Raw genomic sequence first — 21,851 nt, 5'->3', positions numbered from 1 at the left:
ACTTAATAAATTAGTAAGCAATTGCAATACTTCATTTCAGGGAAAATACCTGATCCACCTAAATATATTTCAGGTATTTCAAAGATAATATAAGTAGATGTAGTAGTAGTAGTAAAATGCAAACATTCTTTTCTAGAGGGCAAGTTTTATGAAAAATAATCTCATATATAAAAAAAGGACATGCATTGTGATGGAATCTATGCATGCAAAGTTTGGTTAATATACAACAAAATAAATCAGTTAAATAAATGTATAGAAGATAAATGAATATAGAAAGTTAATATTTAATTCTAGACATAGTAATGATGTTGCTAATATTCTTAGTAATTTCTCTTGAAAATAACATGATTTTGTATTCAAATATAACAGATTTCCTTCCAAATTACATACATGCATATATACTATTTTTCTTTGGAATAATGTCTGTATGTAACTGTATACTGTATGTTCCATTTTAAGAAACAAGGGCATACTACATTGTATTGTGTAAGTATGTAATATGTACATATTCGATATGTAACAAAGCAGAGTTGTTATTTAACAAAATGTAATAATTCAAACCAGTGATGTCATTAATGATGTCACCAGTAATGTCATCATTGTGGTCATACGCTGTGCAATAAGGGGTGCAAAGTTAAGGTGGACTTGCTTCAAATGCAAGTGCTGAATTTCAAGGGTTTTGTTGCGTCAAATTTGATCACCTTAACTCTCCCTTAGCAAAGGTTTTTTCACTGAGGATAATAAATGTTTATATTTTGCACAAATTGCGTTTGTGATAGGCACCCCTTTCACAATGTCCCCTTAGTGCAATTACAATGGATGGCCATCATGCTATGAACATCACTACTTTATCAAATAGATTTTACGTACAAAAGACTAATCTAGCTACTGTACAAATCAATAGGCATTTTCTTAATATAAGACCAATGAATTGATCAGAATTATGGTTAACCACTTAATAATTAAAACACAATGGATATACCGGAATAATATGATGATCTTGTCTACAAATGATCACAAGTGGATAATACATGTTTCTATCTCTTTCAAATCATTGGGCCTCATTACGAGTTTGCCGGTCCAGAAACAACAGTACCGGTAAGCTTGCCGGTACCGTTGTTTCCAGACCGTCAAACTATGAGTTCTGCGAGCAGGTGCCTTCAAGCCCACCAGGTCTGACCTGGCGGGAGGAACGGCTCCCGCTCACAGACCTTGACGGATGCACTGGCACTGTTGCATCTGTCCTCCCTATTCCCATCGAGTCCAATGGTACTCGATGGGAATGGGTATTTTCTTTTTTCTCCCCAAAAAATGACTCTAGCGGCAGTCGTACCAGTATTTTCCCGACATGGCTACCGCCAGAGTCATAATGAGGCCCATTGTCATGTTACATGCACCCACACATGTTTTAAACTTGCACTGTTATCACCTACTCTTGATTTAATTGCAAAGTAACTTCCAGCCTTGACAAAGTGTGATCCCTGTCAAACGTGTGTCTGCACCACTTGCTTTATGTACATAAGTCACACCTCCAATAATGTATACCGTCTCACATGGGTACAATGAAACTCAACGAAACCAACTTGTCCTAAATCTGGTAGCTGGCATATATGTGCAATATATTGTATTCCTTACCCCTGTTTGATGCAACCCTGCACAAGGTATCAGGGTCGGAATGGGACAAGAAATAGGCCCGGACACCCAAATAAAAGTGGCCCACCCCTCGCCTAAAAAAAAGTGGCCCTCAAACCATCATCCGTGAATCGTGTCAATTCACGACTATCCCAAAAACTCATACCTGGATAAATTGCCCTTTGCAACTGTGAGACACTTTGTAATTTGTGCCCGGGACCATTGTATGCCCCAGTCCAACCCTGGCCCCATCATGGTCGTGGAAGCGTTTTTTGAAGGCGTCGCCCCCACATAATAACACGGTTTCGGATGGTTGAAGAGCCATTTCAGTGAAATTAAACCATAGGCTACCCCTGCCACCCCCCAGAGGTAAGCTGCCCGACATGGGCCAGGTTTGGGCGCTCGCCAGTGACATCAGCTGCTGCCCCACTGAATGAGGAACAGGACACACGCTGTAGATTATTTTAATGTGCAAACTATCAAACAATTCTGTCATTCAATACCACCAGCAACTACACAATACGTGCCAATGAGGATAACAGTGATTATAGGCACGTTTGGAATATTGACAGCGCACACTGTATTAATCATAATACACAGTGAAGGCAAGCACTTGGGTTATAAAGGAGCCTTGCGAATGCGTAATATAATAATTGCCCCAGTCACGCCATACATTGGCACAGCGCTATCGCCGATAGTCCCCTCACTTGTACATATGGAAGTCATATTCCTGAAAACATCCCAACTCTTGAAAGCACGGAATGCCACTCGATTGCGGGTACTTACAAAGCCGTGTTTGTCGGAGATGTTGGTGAGCTTCAGTTTGTGGAAGACCACAGGCTTGGCCATCCACTGCTCGCCTGTGGCTGTGCTGTCCAGGTGGATGTAAGTGCGCTTTGGCATCTCGGGGTCAGCCTTGCCGGCCACCATCCAGCACGAGTTGTGGAACTTGTAGCGGCAGTAGTCGGCCGCCACGATGTCCATCAGCAGGATGTACTTAGCCTTCTTGTCCAGGCAACTCACCCGTACCTTGAAAGGGGTGGGACAATGCGCGTGCAGGACTTGGTGATGACCATCTCGGTGCACAGCTTGTGGAATTGGTCCCAGAGCTCCTTGGACTGCAGTGTGATCTTGGGGTCATCCTCCACCTAGTCATCGGGCTCCAGTCTCTTGAGGGAGCACAGGCGGGCGGCGGCCGCCTGCTGGTGCAGATGGTGGCCCAGGGCCGAAGACCCTGAATGTAGGCCAGCCTCAGACAGGTCCTTACAGCTCAAAGACCGATTATCGGATGAGGAGCGCTGACCCCCGTCCTAATTGTGCTGACTCCAAGCTTGGGGCGACTCTGGCGCCCTGCTGGTCTGTTCGACAGTCCTTGTGTGCACCCTGATCCCCAGGGTGTACCAGGACAATATTCACTGTTCCTGTGTCTCACTGGCATCTCAGGATAGCCCAGGGTTTGCTCTTCCCAGCTGCGGTTCAGCTCCCCTGCTATTGGCTGGATTCCTCGCTTCCCGGATCTGTACCTTGGGGTCCCCGTCATCTGACCAGGTACCAGGCTGACCTGTGATCCTCCTCCCCAGCAGACTGGCTTCCTCTGCCCACAGGTATCCGTGCTCTCTCCTACCACTGTGCTTGCCCTGGGTCTGGTGCAGGCTGGCCCTCGACTCCGCTTGGTTTCTGCTCAGCTGCGGGCTGGATTCTTCTGTGCCAAAGGCTTGTGGCTTGTGCCAACATGTTTCAGCCTCAGGATCGGCCCGCCCAGTCCACTCCCACCCTCCCGCCCCCAGCCCAGAGCGTTAATGCACAGAGTGCACTTGGAGCCTGCCTGGAGGGAAGGTAGAAGCAATTTGCAACTGTTGCAAAGGCGCCCGGGCCCGGCCGGCCCGGGACTCATGTTACTTACAATTCACTGGGAGCGGGCTGGGCTGAGGCAGCCCCGGCCCTGCCCAGCCCGGCCACTCCCAGTGTTTTATAAAATAGTAACACTGCTGGCGCCATGGTGTCGTGGCATTTGGCTCAGGGGATGCCTACAGCAGGCACTCTGAGCACCGTGGAAATCAATGTAACTTACATTACTTAAAGTAATGGAACTTACATTAAACCAAACCGGCCCAGGCCTGGGCTTCAGGAACCAGCGCCAAGGGCCTTGCCCACCTCAAATGATTTTGGCTCAGCTACGGGCCGAATGGCCGACGGCCCAATCCAAGCCTGCGAGCTATCAAGTGAGAAGCTCCTCAGACTCTGCACCACTTGCTGCCCACCTATCTGCATGCATTTCAGAGGGCAGTGCAGAAGAAGCCTTTTTAGCCCTCTCTCTTCTCTGCACGCTTGAACATCATACACATGCTGTGAGCGGACAGCAACATTTAAGAAGAACAAATGGAAATAACAGATAATCATTAACCCAATCCCAGCTGCAAAAAATGTGTATCCGGAGCAAAGAGACCCCACCAGGAAAGAGATGTAAGTTAGATTAATCGAAGTAACAAACAACAATAGGAAGATGGAGAAAGAAAACAAAATGGTGGAGGTTTCAAGTAGAAACCCTGTGTGCCAAAAGAGAGGAAGTCCATGTGTAAAGGAGGAATTTAGCAAACATAGATTGGAAGAATTTGAACTTAAATCCTGCACATCCAATGGAGGGGGTTGCTGTAAAATCCACTCTTGCCATTTACCCCCAACATGTCCCCAACCTCTGTGCTTCTATTCTGGCCCCCGCCTCCTTGTACAAAGAGAGGAAATGCGATCTGTTGGTGCCACAATGAGCAAACGTCTTGGTAATTCAAATAAGGATCTTGGTTTGAATTGCCTACTGCAGCGTGAGCCATTCACAGCTTACTTCACACAGATGAAAGCTAAGAATGTACATTGTCAACACACCATCCCAGAATTGCCTTCCACATAGCACCAATGGTGCATTCTCTCTCTGCCAACCATGTTGGCCTTGTAACCAGTTATCAATACGTAGATTCGTCTTACCATTCCAATTTTTTAGAAATAGTTTCTTGCTGGCTTCCACACCCCAGCTCATTCAGGACTTTTTCAAATCGGGTAACTTACAGACATCATTGAAAGAAATCACATTTTTTGAAGACCAAAGATATGTATGTAACCTTTCTCCTTCCAAAAGGATGTGTACCACTGAGCCCTCTGCATCGTAGAAGAGGTGGATCTTTATCATACAACGAATGCCCCCAATATACTCCCACCACACACAACTGAACCCACACACTCTCTGCCATGTCCAGCATTGATGTATCAATTCAATGGATTCATCCCTTTGGTAGGAAAGAGCCGAGGAGCAGTAAAATAACATTTTATTATAGTAATGGTGGCTCATGTGGAATGGGTGGCAGAGGAGTTTGCAGTCTGCGCTATAGTGGCCATTTAGAGAGGCATTTCCTCAGACTCCACTTTGTTACAGTTGGAAGTGTTGAGCAATTGGAGGTGCTTGCATTGCATACATATCCGGTTGATTACGTCAAGAGCAAATGACATTGGGGGAGCATAGTCAACCAATTACACAAAGGAGAGGTGAGAGGTTGTGCACTGGTCCATAAAACAGAGGTCTGCAACCTGTTGTGGTTCTCTAGATATTTTGGCATTTGAGCCCAATGATCCCTCACCATTGACTATGATGTCTAGGGCTGATGGGAGTTGTAGTCCAAAACATTTGCAGAGCTGAAGGTTGCGGACGTGTGCCATGAAGCAAGAATTGGGATGGAGGGCCATCAGAGAAGATGCCGTATAGGTGCAGGCTTACATGATTACCGATGGGAGGGGCAAGAAGCAGGCATCTAGAGGAGACTGTATCACAGGCACACTATGGCAGGCCACAGTGGAGGGGAAGGGGAGTGTTTCAGGTGCTGATAAGGAGACTGCAAGAAACAGGTATATGCTCCATGATGAAGCAGAGATCTTAGATTTAGGATATTGGGAGGAGGTCTTCCTGAGTCAAGGCAGGGGAGTGATCTTCACAGATTAAGGTTAGTCATGAGATGTATGTTTTTAATAGCCAGAGGCAATAGGGGAAAGTACTACAGATGTGATACTGCCCAATAAGTTGCAGTGAAGCAGCCTCTTTATGTCAGACAAATGGGATATGGTCAGGGCCTGGTATCAGAAAAATGTGTGGAGTGAACAGCGTGGATGGCCCTTGTCAGGGATCCTTTCGGGGGAAAGGATAAGCGGAGGACCTATCCTCTGCTTTCATAGCCATCTCTTACATTATCTCTATTCAGCTGTGTTCCCCATCCCCCACCACTAACACTCCACGTCCGCCCTTGTGAGCTCCAGGAGGGGTTTCCCCTTCAGGGTCTCAGGGCTGGCGCAGGTAATGTGCATGCCATCTGCCAACTTGGTGTCCATCTTTTTCAGCCAGAGCTGCAAAGGGAATTATTTGCAGGTTCAGTGCCAGGGATTCCCACCTTGGTAGAGCTCCTCAAAAGAGGCCTCCAGGGGTTGCAGGTGGTCTGCCTCGAGGGTGCTCAGCTGGTTGTAGCTCAGGTCCAGCACACTCAGGCACTTCAAGTTGGAGAAGGTCCGCAGGGCGATGCTATCAATCTTATTAGCAAAGAGGTAGAGGATATAAAGGTGATCCAGACCTTGGAAGCTAAACTCGCTGAGAGCACCAACGCGGTTATTGACAAGGAAAATGGAGACGGTATTAGCAGGGAAACCTGGAAGAGAAACAAAAGGTTGTGATCAAAGCAGGCCAGTTATTTCCCCCTACACAGAGAGCAGTTCTTTCCCTCGTGCACATATTCTGCAACAATATCTAGACAAGCAGTGCACATCAGCCGACTAGTTAGCACCAACCGAGCCGTGTTGTGGCTGCCTCTCCCATAAAGGAGCGGAGATGTGATTTAAAGGGATGTTTAACCTGAAAACCTGGGTTTTAGTATCTGCTTCCACACTTGACCACATGTTGCGATCTTCTGGGAATTACTTTATCTCCCTGCACCTTCTTCCCATGGTTACAGTGGACGTCACACTAGGGATAGTATTACACACACGCCCTGTCAACACCCCTTTTCTAACTTCGAAAAACTTCATGTGCAATACTCTGCAGCTTCCACTATATGATGGCCAATGCAAAGCATGGGAATCTAAGCAGATATGAGCATCAGAAATATGATTATGGTGAGTAACGTATCCCTTACACGTGGAGCATTCATTTATAGTACCTATCAACTCATAAAATGTGTAATGTTATACAAATGGTTTTTACTTAATAAATTAGTAAGCAATTGCAATACTTCATTTCAGGGAAAAAACCTGATCCACCTAAATATATTTCAGGTATTTCAAAGATAATATAAGTAGATGTAGTAGTAGTAGTAAAATGCAAACATTCTTTTCTAGAGGGCAAGTTTTATGAAAAATAATCTCATATATAAAAAAAGGACATGCATTGTGATGGAATCTATGCATGCAAAGTTTGGTTAATATACAACAAAATAAATCAGTTAAATAAATGTATAGAAGATAAATGAATATAGAAAGTTAATATTTAATTCTAGACATAGTAATGATGTTGCTAATATTCTTAGTAATTTCTCTTGAAAATAACATGATTTTGTATTCAAATATAACAGATTTCCTTCCAAATTACATACATGCATATATACTATTTTTCTTTGGAATAATGTCTGTATGTAACTGTATACTGTATGTTCCATTTTAAGAAACAAGGGCATACTACATTGTATTGTGTAAGTATGTAATATGTACATATTCGATATGTAACAAAGCAGAGTTGTTATTTAACAAAATGTAATAATTCAAACCAGTGATGTCATTAATGATGTCACCAGTAATGTCATCATTGTGGTCATACGCTGTGCAATAAGGGGTGCAAAGTTAAGGTGGACTTGCTTCAAATGCAAGTGCTGAATTTCAAGGGTTTTGTTGCGTCAAATTTGATCACCTTAACTCTCCCTTAGCAAAGGTTTTTTCACTGAGGATAATAAATGTTTATATTTTGCACAAATTGCGTTTGTGATAGGCACCCCTTTCACAATGTCCCCTTAGTGCAATTACAATGGATGGCCATCATGCTATGAACATCACTACTTTATCAAATAGATTTTACGTACAAAAGACTAATCTAGCTACTGTACAAATCAATAGGCATTTTCTTAATATAAGACCAATGAATTGATCAGAATTATGGTTAACCACTTAATAATTAAAACACAATGGATATACCGGAATAATATGATGATCTTGTCTACAAATGATCACAAGTGGATAATGCATGTTTCTATCTCTTTCAAATCATTGGGCCTCATTACGAGTTTGCCGGTCCAGAAACAACAGTACCGGTAAGCTTGCCGGTACCGTTGTTTCCAGACCGTCAAACTATGAGTTCTGCGAGCAGGTGCCTTCAAGCCCACCAGGTCTGACCTGGCGGGAGGAACGGCTCCCGCTCACAGACCTTGACGGATGCACTGGCACTGTTGCATCTGTCCTCCCTATTCCCATCGAGTCCAATGGTACTCGATGGGAATGGGTATTTTCTTTTTTCTCCCCAAAAAATGACTCTAGCGGCAGTCGTACCAGTATTTTCCCGACATGGCTACCGCCAGAGTCATAATGAGGCCCATTGTCATGTTACATGCACCCACACATGTTTTAAACTTGCACTGTTATCACCTACTCTTGATTTAATTGCAAAGTAACTTCCAGCCTTGACAAAGTGTGATCCCTGTCAAACGTGTGTCTGCACCACTTGCTTTATGTACATAAGTCACACCTCCAATAATGTATACCGTCTCACATGGGTACAATGAAACTCAACGAAACCAACTTGTCCTAAATCTGGTAGCTGGCATATATGTGCAATATATTGTATTCCTTACCCCTGTTTGATGCAACCCTGCACAAGGTATCAGGGTCGGAATGGGACAAGAAATAGGCCCGGACACCCAAATAAAAGTGGCCCACCCCTCGCCTAAAAAAAAGTGGCCCTCAAACCATCATCCGTGAATCGTGTCAATTCACGACTATCCCAAAAACTCATACCTGGATAAATTGCCCTTTGCAACTGTGAGACACTTTGTAATTTGTGCCCGGGACCATTGTATGCCCCAGTCCAACCCTGGCCCCATCATGGTCGTGGAAGCGTTTTTTGAAGGCGTCGCCCCCACATAATAACACGGTTTCGGATGGTTGAAGAGCCATTTCAGTGAAATTAAACCATAGGCTACCCCTGCCACCCCCCAGAGGTAAGCTGCCCGACATGGGCCAGGTTTGGGCGCTCGCCAGTGACATCAGCTGCTGCCCCACTGAATGAGGAACAGGACACACGCTGTAGATTATTTTAATGTGCAAACTATCAAACAATTCTGTCATTCAATACCACCAGCAACTACACAATACGTGCCAATGAGGATAACAGTGATTATAGGCACGTTTGGAATATTGACAGCGCACACTGTATTAATCATAATACACAGTGAAGGCAAGCACTTGGGTTATAAAGGAGCCTTGCGAATGCGTAATATAATAATTGCCCCAGTCACGCCATACATTGGCACAGCGCTATCGCCGATAGTCCCCTCACTTGTACATATGGAAGTCATATTCCTGAAAACATCCCAACTCTTGAAAGCACGGAATGCCACTCGATTGCGGGTACTTACAAAGCCGTGTTTGTCGGAGATGTTGGTGAGCTTCAGTTTGTGGAAGACCACAGGCTTGGCCATCCACTGCTCGCCTGTGGCTGTGCTGTCCAGGTGGATGTAAGTGCGCTTTGGCATCTCGGGGTCAGCCTTGCCGGCCACCATCCAGCACGAGTTGTGGAACTTGTAGCGGCAGTAGTCGGCCGCCACGATGTCCATCAGCAGGATGTACTTAGCCTTCTTGTCCAGGCAACTCACCCGTACCTTGAAAGGGGTGGGACAATGCGCGTGCAGGACTTGGTGATGACCATCTCGGTGCACAGCTTGTGGAATTGGTCCCAGAGCTCCTTGGACTGCAGTGTGATCTTGGGGTCATCCTCCACCTAGTCATCGGGCTCCAGTCTCTTGAGGGAGCACAGGCGGGCGGCGGCCGCCTGCTGGTGCAGATGGTGGCCCAGGGCCGAAGACCCTGAATGTAGGCCAGCCTCAGACAGGTCCTTACAGCTCAAAGACCGATTATCGGATGAGGAGCGCTGACCCCCGTCCTAATTGTGCTGACTCCAAGCTTGGGGCGACTCTGGCGCCCTGCTGGTCTGTTCGACAGTCCTTGTGTGCACCCTGATCCCCAGGGTGTACCAGGACAATATTCACTGTTCCTGTGTCTCACTGGCATCTCAGGATAGCCCAGGGTTTGCTCTTCCCAGCTGCGGTTCAGCTCCCCTGCTATTGGCTGGATTCCTCGCTTCCCGGATCTGTACCTTGGGGTCCCCGTCATCTGACCAGGTACCAGGCTGACCTGTGATCCTCCTCCCCAGCAGACTGGCTTCCTCTGCCCACAGGTATCCGTGCTCTCTCCTACCACTGTGCTTGCCCTGGGTCTGGTGCAGGCTGGCCCTCGACTCCGCTTGGTTTCTGCTCAGCTGCGGGCTGGATTCTTCTGTGCCAAAGGCTTGTGGCTTGTGCCAACATGTTTCAGCCTCAGGATCGGCCCGCCCAGTCCACTCCCACCCTCCCGCCCCCAGCCCAGAGCGTTAATGCACAGAGTGCACTTGGAGCCTGCCTGGAGGGAAGGTAGAAGCAATTTGCAACTGTTGCAAAGGCGCCCGGGCCCGGCCGGCCCGGGACTCATGTTACTTACAATTCACTGGGAGCGGGCTGGGCTGAGGCAGCCCCGGCCCTGCCCAGCCCGGCCACTCCCAGTGTTTTATAAAATAGTAACACTGCTGGCGCCATGGTGTCGTGGCATTTGGCTCAGGGGATGCCTACAGCAGGCACTCTGAGCACCGTGGAAATCAATGTAACTTACATTACTTAAAGTAATGGAACTTACATTAAACCAAACCGGCCCAGGCCTGGGCTTCAGGAACCAGCGCCAAGGGCCTTGCCCACCTCAAATGATTTTGGCTCAGCTACGGGCCGAATGGCCGACGGCCCAATCCAAGCCTGCGAGCTATCAAGTGAGAAGCTCCTCAGACTCTGCACCACTTGCTGCCCACCTATCTGCATGCATTTCAGAGGGCAGTGCAGAAGAAGCCTTTTTAGCCCTCTCTCTTCTCTGCACGCTTGAACATCATACACATGCTGTGAGCGGACAGCAACATTTAAGAAGAACAAATGGAAATAACAGATAATCATTAACCCAATCCCAGCTGCAAAAAATGTGTATCCGGAGCAAAGAGACCCCACCAGGAAAGAGATGTAAGTTAGATTAATCGAAGTAACAAACAACAATAGGAAGATGGAGAAAGAAAACAAAATGGTGGAGGTTTCAAGTAGAAACCCTGTGTGCCAAAAGAGAGGAAGTCCATGTGTAAAGGAGGAATTTAGCAAACATAGATTGGAAGAATTTGAACTTAAATCCTGCACATCCAATGGAGGGGGTTGCTGTAAAATCCACTCTTGCCATTTACCCCCAACATGTCCCCAACCTCTGTGCTTCTATTCTGGCCCCCGCCTCCTTGTACAAAGAGAGGAAATGCGATCTGTTGGTGCCACAATGAGCAAACGTCTTGGTAATTCAAATAAGGATCTTGGTTTGAATTGCCTACTGCAGCGTGAGCCATTCACAGCTTACTTCACACAGATGAAAGCTAAGAATGTACATTGTCAACACACCATCCCAGAATTGCCTTCCACATAGCACCAATGGTGCATTCTCTCTCTGCCAACCATGTTGGCCTTGTAACCAGTTATCAATACGTAGATTCGTCTTACCATTCCAATTTTTTAGAAATAGTTTCTTGCTGGCTTCCACACCCCAGCTCATTCAGGACTTTTTCAAATCGGGTAACTTACAGACATCATTGAAAGAAATCACATTTTTTGAAGACCAAAGATATGTATGTAACCTTTCTCCTTCCAAAAGGATGTGTACCACTGAGCCCTCTGCATCGTAGAAGAGGTGGATCTTTATCATACAACGAATGCCCCCAATATACTCCCACCACACACAACTGAACCCACACACTCTCTGCCATGTCCAGCATTGATGTATCAATTCAATGGATTCATCCCTTTGGTAGGAAAGAGCCGAGGAGCAGTAAAATAACATTTTATTATAGTAATGGTGGCTCATGTGGAATGGGTGGCAGAGGAGTTTGCAGTCTGCGCTATAGTGGCCATTTAGAGAGGCATTTCCTCAGACTCCACTTTGTTACAGTTGGAAGTGTTGAGCAATTGGAGGTGCTTGCATTGCATACATATCCGGTTGATTACGTCAAGAGCAAATGACATTGGGGGAGCATAGTCAACCAATTACACAAAGGAGAGGTGAGAGGTTGTGCACTGGTCCATAAAACAGAGGTCTGCAACCTGTTGTGGTTCTCTAGATATTTTGGCATTTGAGCCCAATGATCCCTCACCATTGACTATGATGTCTAGGGCTGATGGGAGTTGTAGTCCAAAACATTTGCAGAGCTGAAGGTTGCGGACGTGTGCCATGAAGCAAGAATTGGGATGGAGGGCCATCAGAGAAGATGCCGTATAGGTGCAGGCTTACATGATTACCGATGGGAGGGGCAAGAAGCAGGCATCTAGAGGAGACTGTATCACAGGCACACTATGGCAGGCCACAGTGGAGGGGAAGGGGAGTGTTTCAGGTGCTGATAAGGAGACTGCAAGAAACAGGTATATGCTCCATGATGAAGCAGAGATCTTAGATTTAGGATATTGGGAGGAGGTCTTCCTGAGTCAAGGCAGGGGAGTGATCTTCACAGATTAAGGTTAGTCATGAGATGTATGTTTTTAATAGCCAGAGGCAATAGGGGAAAGTACTACAGATGTGATACTGCCCAATAAGTTGCAGTGAAGCAGCCTCTTTATGTCAGACAAATGGGATATGGTCAGGGCCTGGTATCAGAAAAATGTGTGGAGTGAACAGCGTGGATGGCCCTTGTCAGGGATCCTTTCGGGGGAAAGGATAAGCGGAGGACCTATCCTCTGCTTTCATAGCCATCTCTTACATTATCTCTATTCAGCTGTGTTCCCCATCCCCCACCACTAACACTCCACGTCCGCCCTTGTGAGCTCCAGGAGGGGTTTCCCCTTCAGGGTCTCAGGGCTGGCGCAGGTAATGTGCATGCCATCTGCCAACTTGGTGTCCATCTTTTTCAGCCAGAGCTGCAAAGGGAATTATTTGCAGGTTCAGTGCCAGGGATTCCCACCTTGGTAGAGCTCCTCAAAAGAGGCCTCCAGGGGTTGCAGGTGGTCTGCCTCGAGGGTGCTCAGCTGGTTGTAGCTCAGGTCCAGCACACTCAGGCACTTCAAGTTGGAGAAGGTCCGCAGGGCGATGCTATCAATCTTATTAGCAAAGAGGTAGAGGATATAAAGGTGATCCAGACCTTGGAAGCTAAACTCGCTGAGAGCACCAACGCGGTTATTGACAAGGAAAATGGAGACGGTATTAGCAGGGAAACCTGGAAGAGAAACAAAAGGTTGTGATCAAAGCAGGCCAGTTATTTCCCCCTACACAGAGAGCAGTTCTTTCCCTCGTGCACATATTCTGCAACAATATCTAGACAAGCAGTGCACATCAGCCGACTAGTTAGCACCAACCGAGCCGTGTTGTGGCTGCCTCTCCCATAAAGGAGCGGAGATGTGATTTAAAGGGATGTTTAACCTGAAAACCTGGGTTTTAGTATCTGCTTCCACACTTGACCACATGTTGCGATCTTCTGGGAATTACTTTATCTCCCTGCACCTTCTTCCCCAGACATGCAAAATTGAGAACTATTACAAACCTGTGAATCCTCAGTACCAAGCGATGCATAGGAAAAACATTTAAATGTTGAGCTTGGTGTAGATTATTATGGTCCAGTGTGTGCTCTTTTTTCCCACCTGTGTGCTCAAAGATTTCACCTGTCACTGCTGCCTTTCTCAACCCCAGCTCACCCACATTAGAACCCCTCAAGATGATGGAAATGACTCTTGCCCTGCTCTGCCACACTCATATGGAGTAATCTGCAGCCGGCTCCAGTAGTCCATATTACCCCAGTTTGACTACATTTCAACAGCAAATTCTATGCAGATCCCTTCACACCAGGCTGCTACAGTGGGGACTGGCTGGCAACTCCAGCTGAATGTGATGCTTGAATATTGTGAGCAATGGCACATAAAAAGCCTCCACCAGGGGCCAGATTACAGAATCTTTGCACCCTGCAAGGGCAATTTTGCACGGCATTGGCACTAGGGAAAAGTGTGTCCTTGTGCAAAAAACATTGTGGCAGTATTAGAAAAGGTTTGCACCATGACAAGTGCAATTACCTCGTGGTAATTTACTTAGACAAAATTATGTTGTGCTATTTTCTTGTTTTTAAAAACAAAATGTATTGTTAAGGTCGCCCTACCCCTCCATAACCCTTAATTCAATGGAGGCATCTCACCCCATACCCTTCAAGCCATCCCCTGGCGTCAACTTTCCCGCATCTCCATACCCCTTAATACATATATTTTCGTAGCTTCACTATAATTGTATTGACGTAAATTACCACCTTGCAATTTACTTTGATGAAGCAATAGTACACAAGAAAATGAAATCTCCTCTAGTACAAAGGGATGGCTCATTTTAGCAGAACACAGGTGAGGATACACTGCAGGTATGTGAACTTCACATTCACACTATTGAAAGTGTTAGATATACTTCTGCACCAGGGACCAGAGTATGGGGCTATGGGTTCATTCTAAATGGAAATAATTGTAGAATAGCCTGTGATTTAGAATGCGAAGGAGATCCATATAATGATTGGCAATTATTCAGCTTCGGTATCACCATTAATCTTAAACAATGTGAAGTTTATTTGTGGTGGAAAAGTAAACGTTTTCCAGAAATTAAAGGTGCTTTTTGCTCGGCTCCTGCTTTGTAAGAACCATATCAGATACGAAGCTGTTTGAAAACTGATCTTTCAAACATTCAAGTAGGTCAAGTATTGTCAAAAGTACATTCATAGTTGAAACATGCCCACTTGTTGCGGTCTTCCCTATGAGATTGCATGCTCTGGAATCTAACTATGGCATCTTTGATTAACAATTACCTGCTATAGAAGACATCGGTGCTCATTGTCAACAATAGTTGAAAGATTCTGACCAACCATTTGAGTGAACCAAAGAAAGGACTCCTCGATTAGATGGCATCAAGAAGTCGCCCAAGCGGAGGATTTTGCGCTGTACAAGACCATGTACCCTTACATTACATGTTGTTTAACCTTAACAGTACTTTTCGTCCTAACGTAAAGAAAAGGAGAGGAAATGCCTCGCCATGACCCAAGGTGCAGATGACGACAAAACAGAAGAAATCAGGACCGCTCAAAAATGGGTAAGGTATTTTACATTTGCTACACTGCATGCACGCCAAGAAACCACTGTGAAGCTTGAGGCATGGAGTGGTAACACTGGAGGCCAGGAAACCTTATGTTGTTCATTTTATTTTTTGTATTTGTAAAGCGCACTGCAGCCCAAATGCATCGAGGCGCTGTTGCAAGCAAGAGACTTAGTTACAGGTGCAAGGGATCGCTCTTTGGTTAAATTGAGCAGAACCTACGCAGAGAGTGCAGACAAATATTGACATGTACAGAGTTGCATAGCAATAATAGCAAGCAGGCATTGCGTTTACATTTCATTAGGAAAAGGAAGGACAGGCGATGGGAGCCAGCCGGGGATTCTGAATGCATCTGTGTACAAACAAGCGCGCTTTAATGACTTTCCTAAAGGCTAAGTGGGATTCCATGCTCCTAAGGTGCGGAGGAAGGGAGTTCCATAGCGTTGCAGCCATGAAAGGGAAGCTGGAGCCTCCAGCCCTAAATGTCACGGTTTTGGGAATGGTGACCATGTTCGTGCATGCAGATCGTGTGGGTCTGTCAGAGATGGGCTTAACAAATCTCTAGGAGAGGTATGGCGGGCCTTGTTTTGAAGACATTTGTGCGTGATAGCGAGGGACTTGAAGGCGATGCGCTCCTTAGCAGCTGCATTGGAATCACTATGATATGATGTGGCATTTATAACGCGCCCATGCACAAGTGCTTCAAGGTGCGACTGGGCAAGGGAGGGGAATAGAGGGAGGACAGGCAACGATCCTACTAGGCCAGGTGTCATTCAGATCGTGCAAGTGCATGGGAAGGGGGCAGGGACAGTGCAGTACAAGATGATAACAATAATTAACAGCCAGCATGTGGCAAGTGCAATACAAGATGATAACAATAAGTGAGTAGCGGCCAGCACGTGACAAGTGCATGGGTAAGTGCGGACAACAGGTGTCAGGGGCTGGTAGGGGGACTGTAGTCATGTCCTGGACTCCTGGTACTACATGAAGCCTGCAAAAAACATTTTAGACTCTACGAAGGGCGTGTTTTCAAACTTCTCTCTTCAAAACGCCTTTTAAAACAATATCAGTAAGTGTAGGACACCAGCAGGGTGGTCCTTAAGCATATCTGGGCCTAACTTAATGGTTACATGCAAAAAGGATTTTTTTATTTCGTCTTTTATATGCAACTCTCACAATGTGTACTGTTTCCAAAACCGTTTTATGCTCCCTGTTTCCAGGAGGATTACAGTCTTTTAGATAAGGCAGGCATTCTAAACCCTCAATCCATGCACACTTTCCCTTCGGCCAAGCAAATTTAAAGTGCTCCTTTTTTTCTTCATTTGGAGAATGATCTGTACTGTGGCTTTCTGATGAAAAAGTCTGTGGGACTTCGAAAGCTAATGCTTTGTTCCATGTCTGCATAGTACGTTCAGTGTGTGATTGAATAAAAGGGGCATTTGAGATATTGGTCTTGTGTAACCATGCAAATGAAATGCTTTTAACTAAATAAAAGTATTTTATTGAATACAATAAGAGTCAGATATCAGATTGAGGCTAACCATCGAAGGAAGGATAAACAAAAGAATATACAAACTCAGGAAATGCTTGCGGAGTCCTGAGTGCCTCACAAGATAAAGAAGTGGATGATTAGGTAAAATCCAGCAGAGTGGGTGTTCATTTTGGCAATATGCTCCTCGACTTCGGGCCATTACTACATAAGGTAATGCCCCCTGGCCCTCAGTTACAAAGTTAACGAAGGCCCCGGGGGAATTACCTTATGCGGTAATGGCCCGCATTGAGGAGAATATTGCCATTAGTACCCCGGTCCATTAGACCGAGGTACTAATGTTTTCCGTGGCGTTCCGTGGCAGCCATAGTAAACAAAGAAAATTGCCGCCATGGAAGGGCAAACGGGATTACACGTAGTCCCTTCTCCCCTTCCATGGCGGCCAGTCGTGGGAAGAACTCCGGCCGTGCGGAGCTACGAGCCTTCAGGGGCAGGTAAGGCTCGGCGAGGGCCAATGAGCTTGCGTTTTACAAGCTCATTGACCCTCGCCGGGTACTAGCCTTTGGAAGACAGAAATTAACATTGGTAGGCATAGTGGACTGTGGTGGAAATGTGTCATTACAAAGACTAAACATCATCATCATACTTGCTGTTAGTTCTAATACGTTTTCTTTTATACAATAGTCTGTATACCCACCCGCCTTGGGGCTGCTATTGTTCGATTGTCCTCTACCTTTGACAGAGTGCAAGTTCCCTTGTCGTGGGCTGCTAATGTTGCCATTGAAATGCCACTTGTTTATTATTCTGATTTCAGCAAGCATGAAGGAAGTAACAGGACTTGAAGGGAGTACCCATGCTTCTTGTCATCGCTTGCCAGGCAGCATATCAAGCAAGAGGTTGTGATCAGGATGAAAGGGTGAACCAGAGACATTGGATCCCTTAGTTTATTTGGTGCAGGGCTGGAGGGGGTGTATCTCTGTTCCAGGCCCAAAGAATCCTTATGATGGCCCTGATTTCATCTTCAAATTTAACAGCTGCATGGAGACTTAGAACTAGGAGCACGCATGGAAGGCAGAGTCCTCTGTGCATGGAATTACAAGGGGATCTGAACATGGACCTGGCAGCAATAAAACAGCAACCGAGAGGGCAAGGGGGTAGTCACAGAGGAACGCAACGAGCAGTGGGCAGGAAGGGCCATAGAGGCATGGATTGGGGGCCACAGAGGGAAGTTCAGGGGATGAACAGGAAGTAGAAGAGGCAAGGAAGATGTCTGGGCAGAGAGGGATATGAGGGCATGGAATGAAGACTATGCAATGAGGCAGCGCTAAACATTGGCTGGAACCAAAAGGTCTGATTTTCATTTACTCTTCAGAAAGATAATCCATAGTAGAGGTGGGGCACTGCTCGTGGACAGGTCTGGGAAGGTGATTTTTGTTTTTTTCCGGCCCATGACAGGGATTCAAACCTGTGTGCTCTACATAAGGCATAGCTGCCATAAATAACCCAATCAGCTATGCTTCCAAGACACCTTTCCATTAGCTTATTTTGACTGCCTGTTCCCAAACCACCACACACTAGTACATCCAGAGTGATCAGTGCTGGTCTTCTGTGATTAAACATGATTAGCTTTAGATCGCTGCAGGCATAGCTATGTGTGGGTAATGGGGGTGGCTATGGTGTTTACAATGTCACTTTAGAGGTGTGAATGGTGGGGGATTATAGAAGACGGGAGGGGTGCATAAAGCCGCATGCTGTGGATATCAATGAAGCAATGGTGACCATAAGATGAAAGTTCTTTCTGTCCTGATAGCACAGTGCTGTGGGGAGAGACAGGGCGTGTGTATTGGGGAAAAAGTGAGTGTTAGGGTTTGTGGTTGCTGGGGTGTAGAGGGGGAAGCCGGGTGTTTGAAGAGTGAGTAGTTCTGTTACTTTTTTTGTACACTTTGACCGCTGCACGGAGCACAGAGGTGCACAAGTACACGGGGTAGTTACTGATTGATATGCTTAGGCAAAGAAGAGGCTGTGACATATGTATGCAGAGGTGTACAGACAATGAGCGGGAGTGACTAGAAATACACATGGGGCTCAGCAACTTTGATGCTAAAACACAATGTATTACTCCTTTTGCCGAAATACACTGCAGTGGTTGAAAGATGCGTGACGGGGGCCAAATTAGAGGGTGAGGAACAAGGAATTGCCACGTCCTAAATAAGGGTAAACATGATCACATAAAAGTGCATCCTGCTATGTTCGGAAACGATACATTTCAAACAATGAAAAGGACTTTACAATGGTCAACAGAAATAATGAGGACATTTCCACTAAGAAATTATGATAATGCAGATTTAGAACCAGGTATTCCCAAACTAGATATATTAACTGCATGAAATTTCGTCTGTATTAGCGAGTGAACGAGTGTGGGATTCACGTCTCTTTTTTGGAGAGGAGTTTGATATTCAAAGACTGAGTTCCACCCACTTTGACTTTTATTCAGAGAATATCCATTAACAGAAATCATCTACATCACAAAATACTAAAACAAAATGGCGCTTAATCATAATACACCCTTAAAATACTCTGAACCTTCTTCTAAATGCCACCTTTACAAAACATCATTCAACAAATCTTCATCGTTACAAATCATGAACAAGATAATGGCCTCCGAGCATGGCCGTATATTATTTTTAACACAATGTGGCTTGAGCCATCTCTTTCTGAGATCAATAAAAAACTTGCAATTAATAAAAAGTTCTTATATCCTCATCTGTGCCCACCCCACAACCACAGATCGTAGCTGAAGTTCATTCAAGGTTTCAAAGGTAACACATTTCGCCTTATCATCAAAGTTGACCTTCTGCACTCGGGGAACTTCGGATGGAAAAATGTAAGCAATGATCAAGACCATAGAGCAATGTTTATGATGCACCATGCCAAGAAAAGCGGGCAGATGGGACCCTTGTTGTGGAATATGCACATAATAGAGCTTTAAATAAATAAATTGGGGACTCCCATTCGTCTGCTTGCAGGTTCCTCTTTCCAACTATCCTCAAATGACTTCCCTCCAATTGTTTAGTGCCTGCAACAAGAGGTGTTAAGAAGCGTATTCTACAAGCTTGAGTATAGGCCTTTGCACATTTACAGGATGCTAAGTGAAATTACAAGACGCAACTAAATGCAAAAAGGGCACCTGCTTCGGTATACGAAGTCAAAGATATAGAACTCAGTACTGGAAAGTAGTCTGTGCATCCTGTGGACCACAGGAAATTGCAGCCTGGTTTTGTGAAAGCATGTCCTATTGAAAAAGCTATCAATCTCTAGACCAGGAGAGCTGAACAACCACACAATTTGTCAAGTAATCCTTGGATTCATGTCTTATTGTTTAAGCCTGCTGGATCTTACAAGACTTTTCCAGCTCTTATTAAAGATTCAGGAGATTCACGGTTCATGAGTTTCAGAAAGATGATTTTTCCAACTGAATGTGAAAGGGGAATAGCCCTGGAGATTCCAGAGGGGCTAACCGTTTGATTACATTATGGTATTCCCTCCAGTTTCCACATCCGTTGACCTGTGAGGAATGGAGGTGGGGAAGATTTCTTGAGCAGTGTGTTGATGTTGGCCGGAAAAGAAGACTTTGAGTCAATCCCAGCCCACCAGTTAAGTACTTGACTGTGATGAAGGTGGTGGGAAGTCCCATGGATTGCTCAGACTTTGCCAGTGAATCATGCAAGAGCATCCTTTGTGTTGTTCTGCTTGTGCCAAAGCTCCTTACCAATCTCAGCCATGACTGGTGGTGCCGTTTTACAAAGGGAGACACATTTTGGAGTTTGTGTGGAACTGCCAGCAGCCTGCATCTAGACCTGTGGTATTTAAACTTTTTTTAATGCCGAGACCCCTCCGCCCTCCCCCTTGAGTGAAAATATTGTTTCTGGGCCCCTTCCATAGGGGGCACAAAGGATGTCCAGGGAGGTCCCATGCTCCTTAAAAAAGTATTAAGGTAAGTACTTTTAATAGAAAATATAAGCAGTAGAAAATCTGCTTATATTTTATATTACAAGCAGTCATCTTAATTCCTTTTTAAAGAGTCTGGGGCCCCCTGGATCTCCTTCAGGCCCCCTAGTTTCAAGACCACCTGTCTAGATGGTTTGGGTCTATTTGACCTAAAACATTTGACCTAATCACATTTGATCAAATTTATTTGACCTTTTTTTCGATCTAAAATGCGGGGAGAGACCCCCTGCAAACCCCCCACTCCCCCTCAACCTAAGCTATACCCATACCCACCCCCATATATATATATATAAATATATATATATATAAATTAATCACTTATGCTAATACCGTCTAGACACAGAGATGGTGCTTCGGCCATGCAGAGCCCAATGATGGTAAAGAGGAGCTGTGGAAACTTTGTGGAGCAGAGGGCCATGTCTTGTTTATTTTTGCGATGCTGTGCCTTGTTGGACTGCGGTTATGAGATGTCTGCTTATGGAATCAGCAAGTATTGAGCTTGCCTAATTACTGGAACATTGATCTATTGCGAAGCACTTCCATGAAATTGGTAATACGAAAAAAGTGCATGCTTCCTAGGCTGGGCTTCCACTGTGGTTTCATCTCACAGATGGGATGGCCAGGAGGGTACTGGAGGTGGCTGGTCTTGGCAGGAGGATGCTGACTCAGAGAATTATTGCTGAACTAAAGCTACCTTCAGACTTGGGGACATCTGCGTTGCAGTTGAATGGTGAATGCTAGCTAACTGTACTGTAAAATGTCAAGTGCCTTTTGATACCCGAAGGCGACCAGGTACTCTTTTATAGAATGGCTCATTTGTGCGTGTAGATTGTTGCTGGGTAGGATTACTAAATGTTATTATCTATTTTTCACGGAGCATGGACCCCAAACACTGTGTGTGTACATTTTCCCACGGTATTCACTTAATGCGCTGAAAAGATCTGAAACAGTTGGCTAACTGCAAGTTTATTTTAGCAATGTAAATGGGAAACTAAAGCAAATGGTTTGACATTATTTAGTTAATCTTTCAACTTACTTTGCTAAAACATAACTGCAGATAAACGTTTGCTGAGCTTTTTGTCAGCGCACTAACTGAAAGTTTTCACTTCATTTGCTGAGAAATTCTCCATCAAATGTCCCTTTGCTGACTTTTATGCATGCATTTTGCTGGTTTTGAAACATACCTTTACACACATTATTTACTGCGAATGTACTAATTGCATTTGTTGTTCAATTTCACAAAATGTTTCTAAATCTACCCAAATTGCAATAGTTAGCATCCAAG

At 45.3% G+C, this 21,851-nt stretch overlaps 1 protein-coding gene and 2 pseudogenes across 1 annotated transcript in view; all 3 read right to left on the bottom strand.

Annotated features, from left to right (window-relative positions):
• Window positions 1-2,250: 2,250 nt before the first annotated feature.
• On the bottom strand, window positions 2,251-3,172 carry LOC138531619 (T-box transcription factor TBX2 pseudogene; annotated as a pseudogene).
• Window positions 3,173-4,932: 1,760 nt separating this feature from the next.
• The window catches only part of LOC138450717 (reticulon-4 receptor-like), a 61,790-nt gene continuing 44,871 nt past the window's right edge, over window positions 4,933-21,851 (bottom strand). Inside the window, exons 3-4 of the mRNA XM_069604856.1 lie at window positions 12,920-13,171; window positions 4,933-6,311 (exon numbers count right to left, since the gene is read on the bottom strand). Coding sequence (XP_069460957.1) covers window positions 6,040-6,311; window positions 12,920-13,171 — 524 coding nt within the window. The 3' untranslated portion in view covers window positions 4,933-6,039. The remainder of the gene's footprint in view (window positions 6,312-12,919; window positions 13,172-21,851) is intronic.
• On the bottom strand, window positions 9,111-10,032 carry LOC138563661 (T-box transcription factor TBX2 pseudogene; annotated as a pseudogene).

The sequence above is a fragment of the Ambystoma mexicanum genome, chromosome 1p, assembly GCF_040938575.1.
Source record: "Ambystoma mexicanum isolate Mex_15411 chromosome 1p, UKY_AmexF1_1, whole genome shotgun sequence".
Taxonomy (NCBI): domain Eukaryota; kingdom Metazoa; phylum Chordata; class Amphibia; order Caudata; family Ambystomatidae; genus Ambystoma; species Ambystoma mexicanum.
This window is presented reverse-complemented; position numbering and strand designations above follow the sequence as displayed.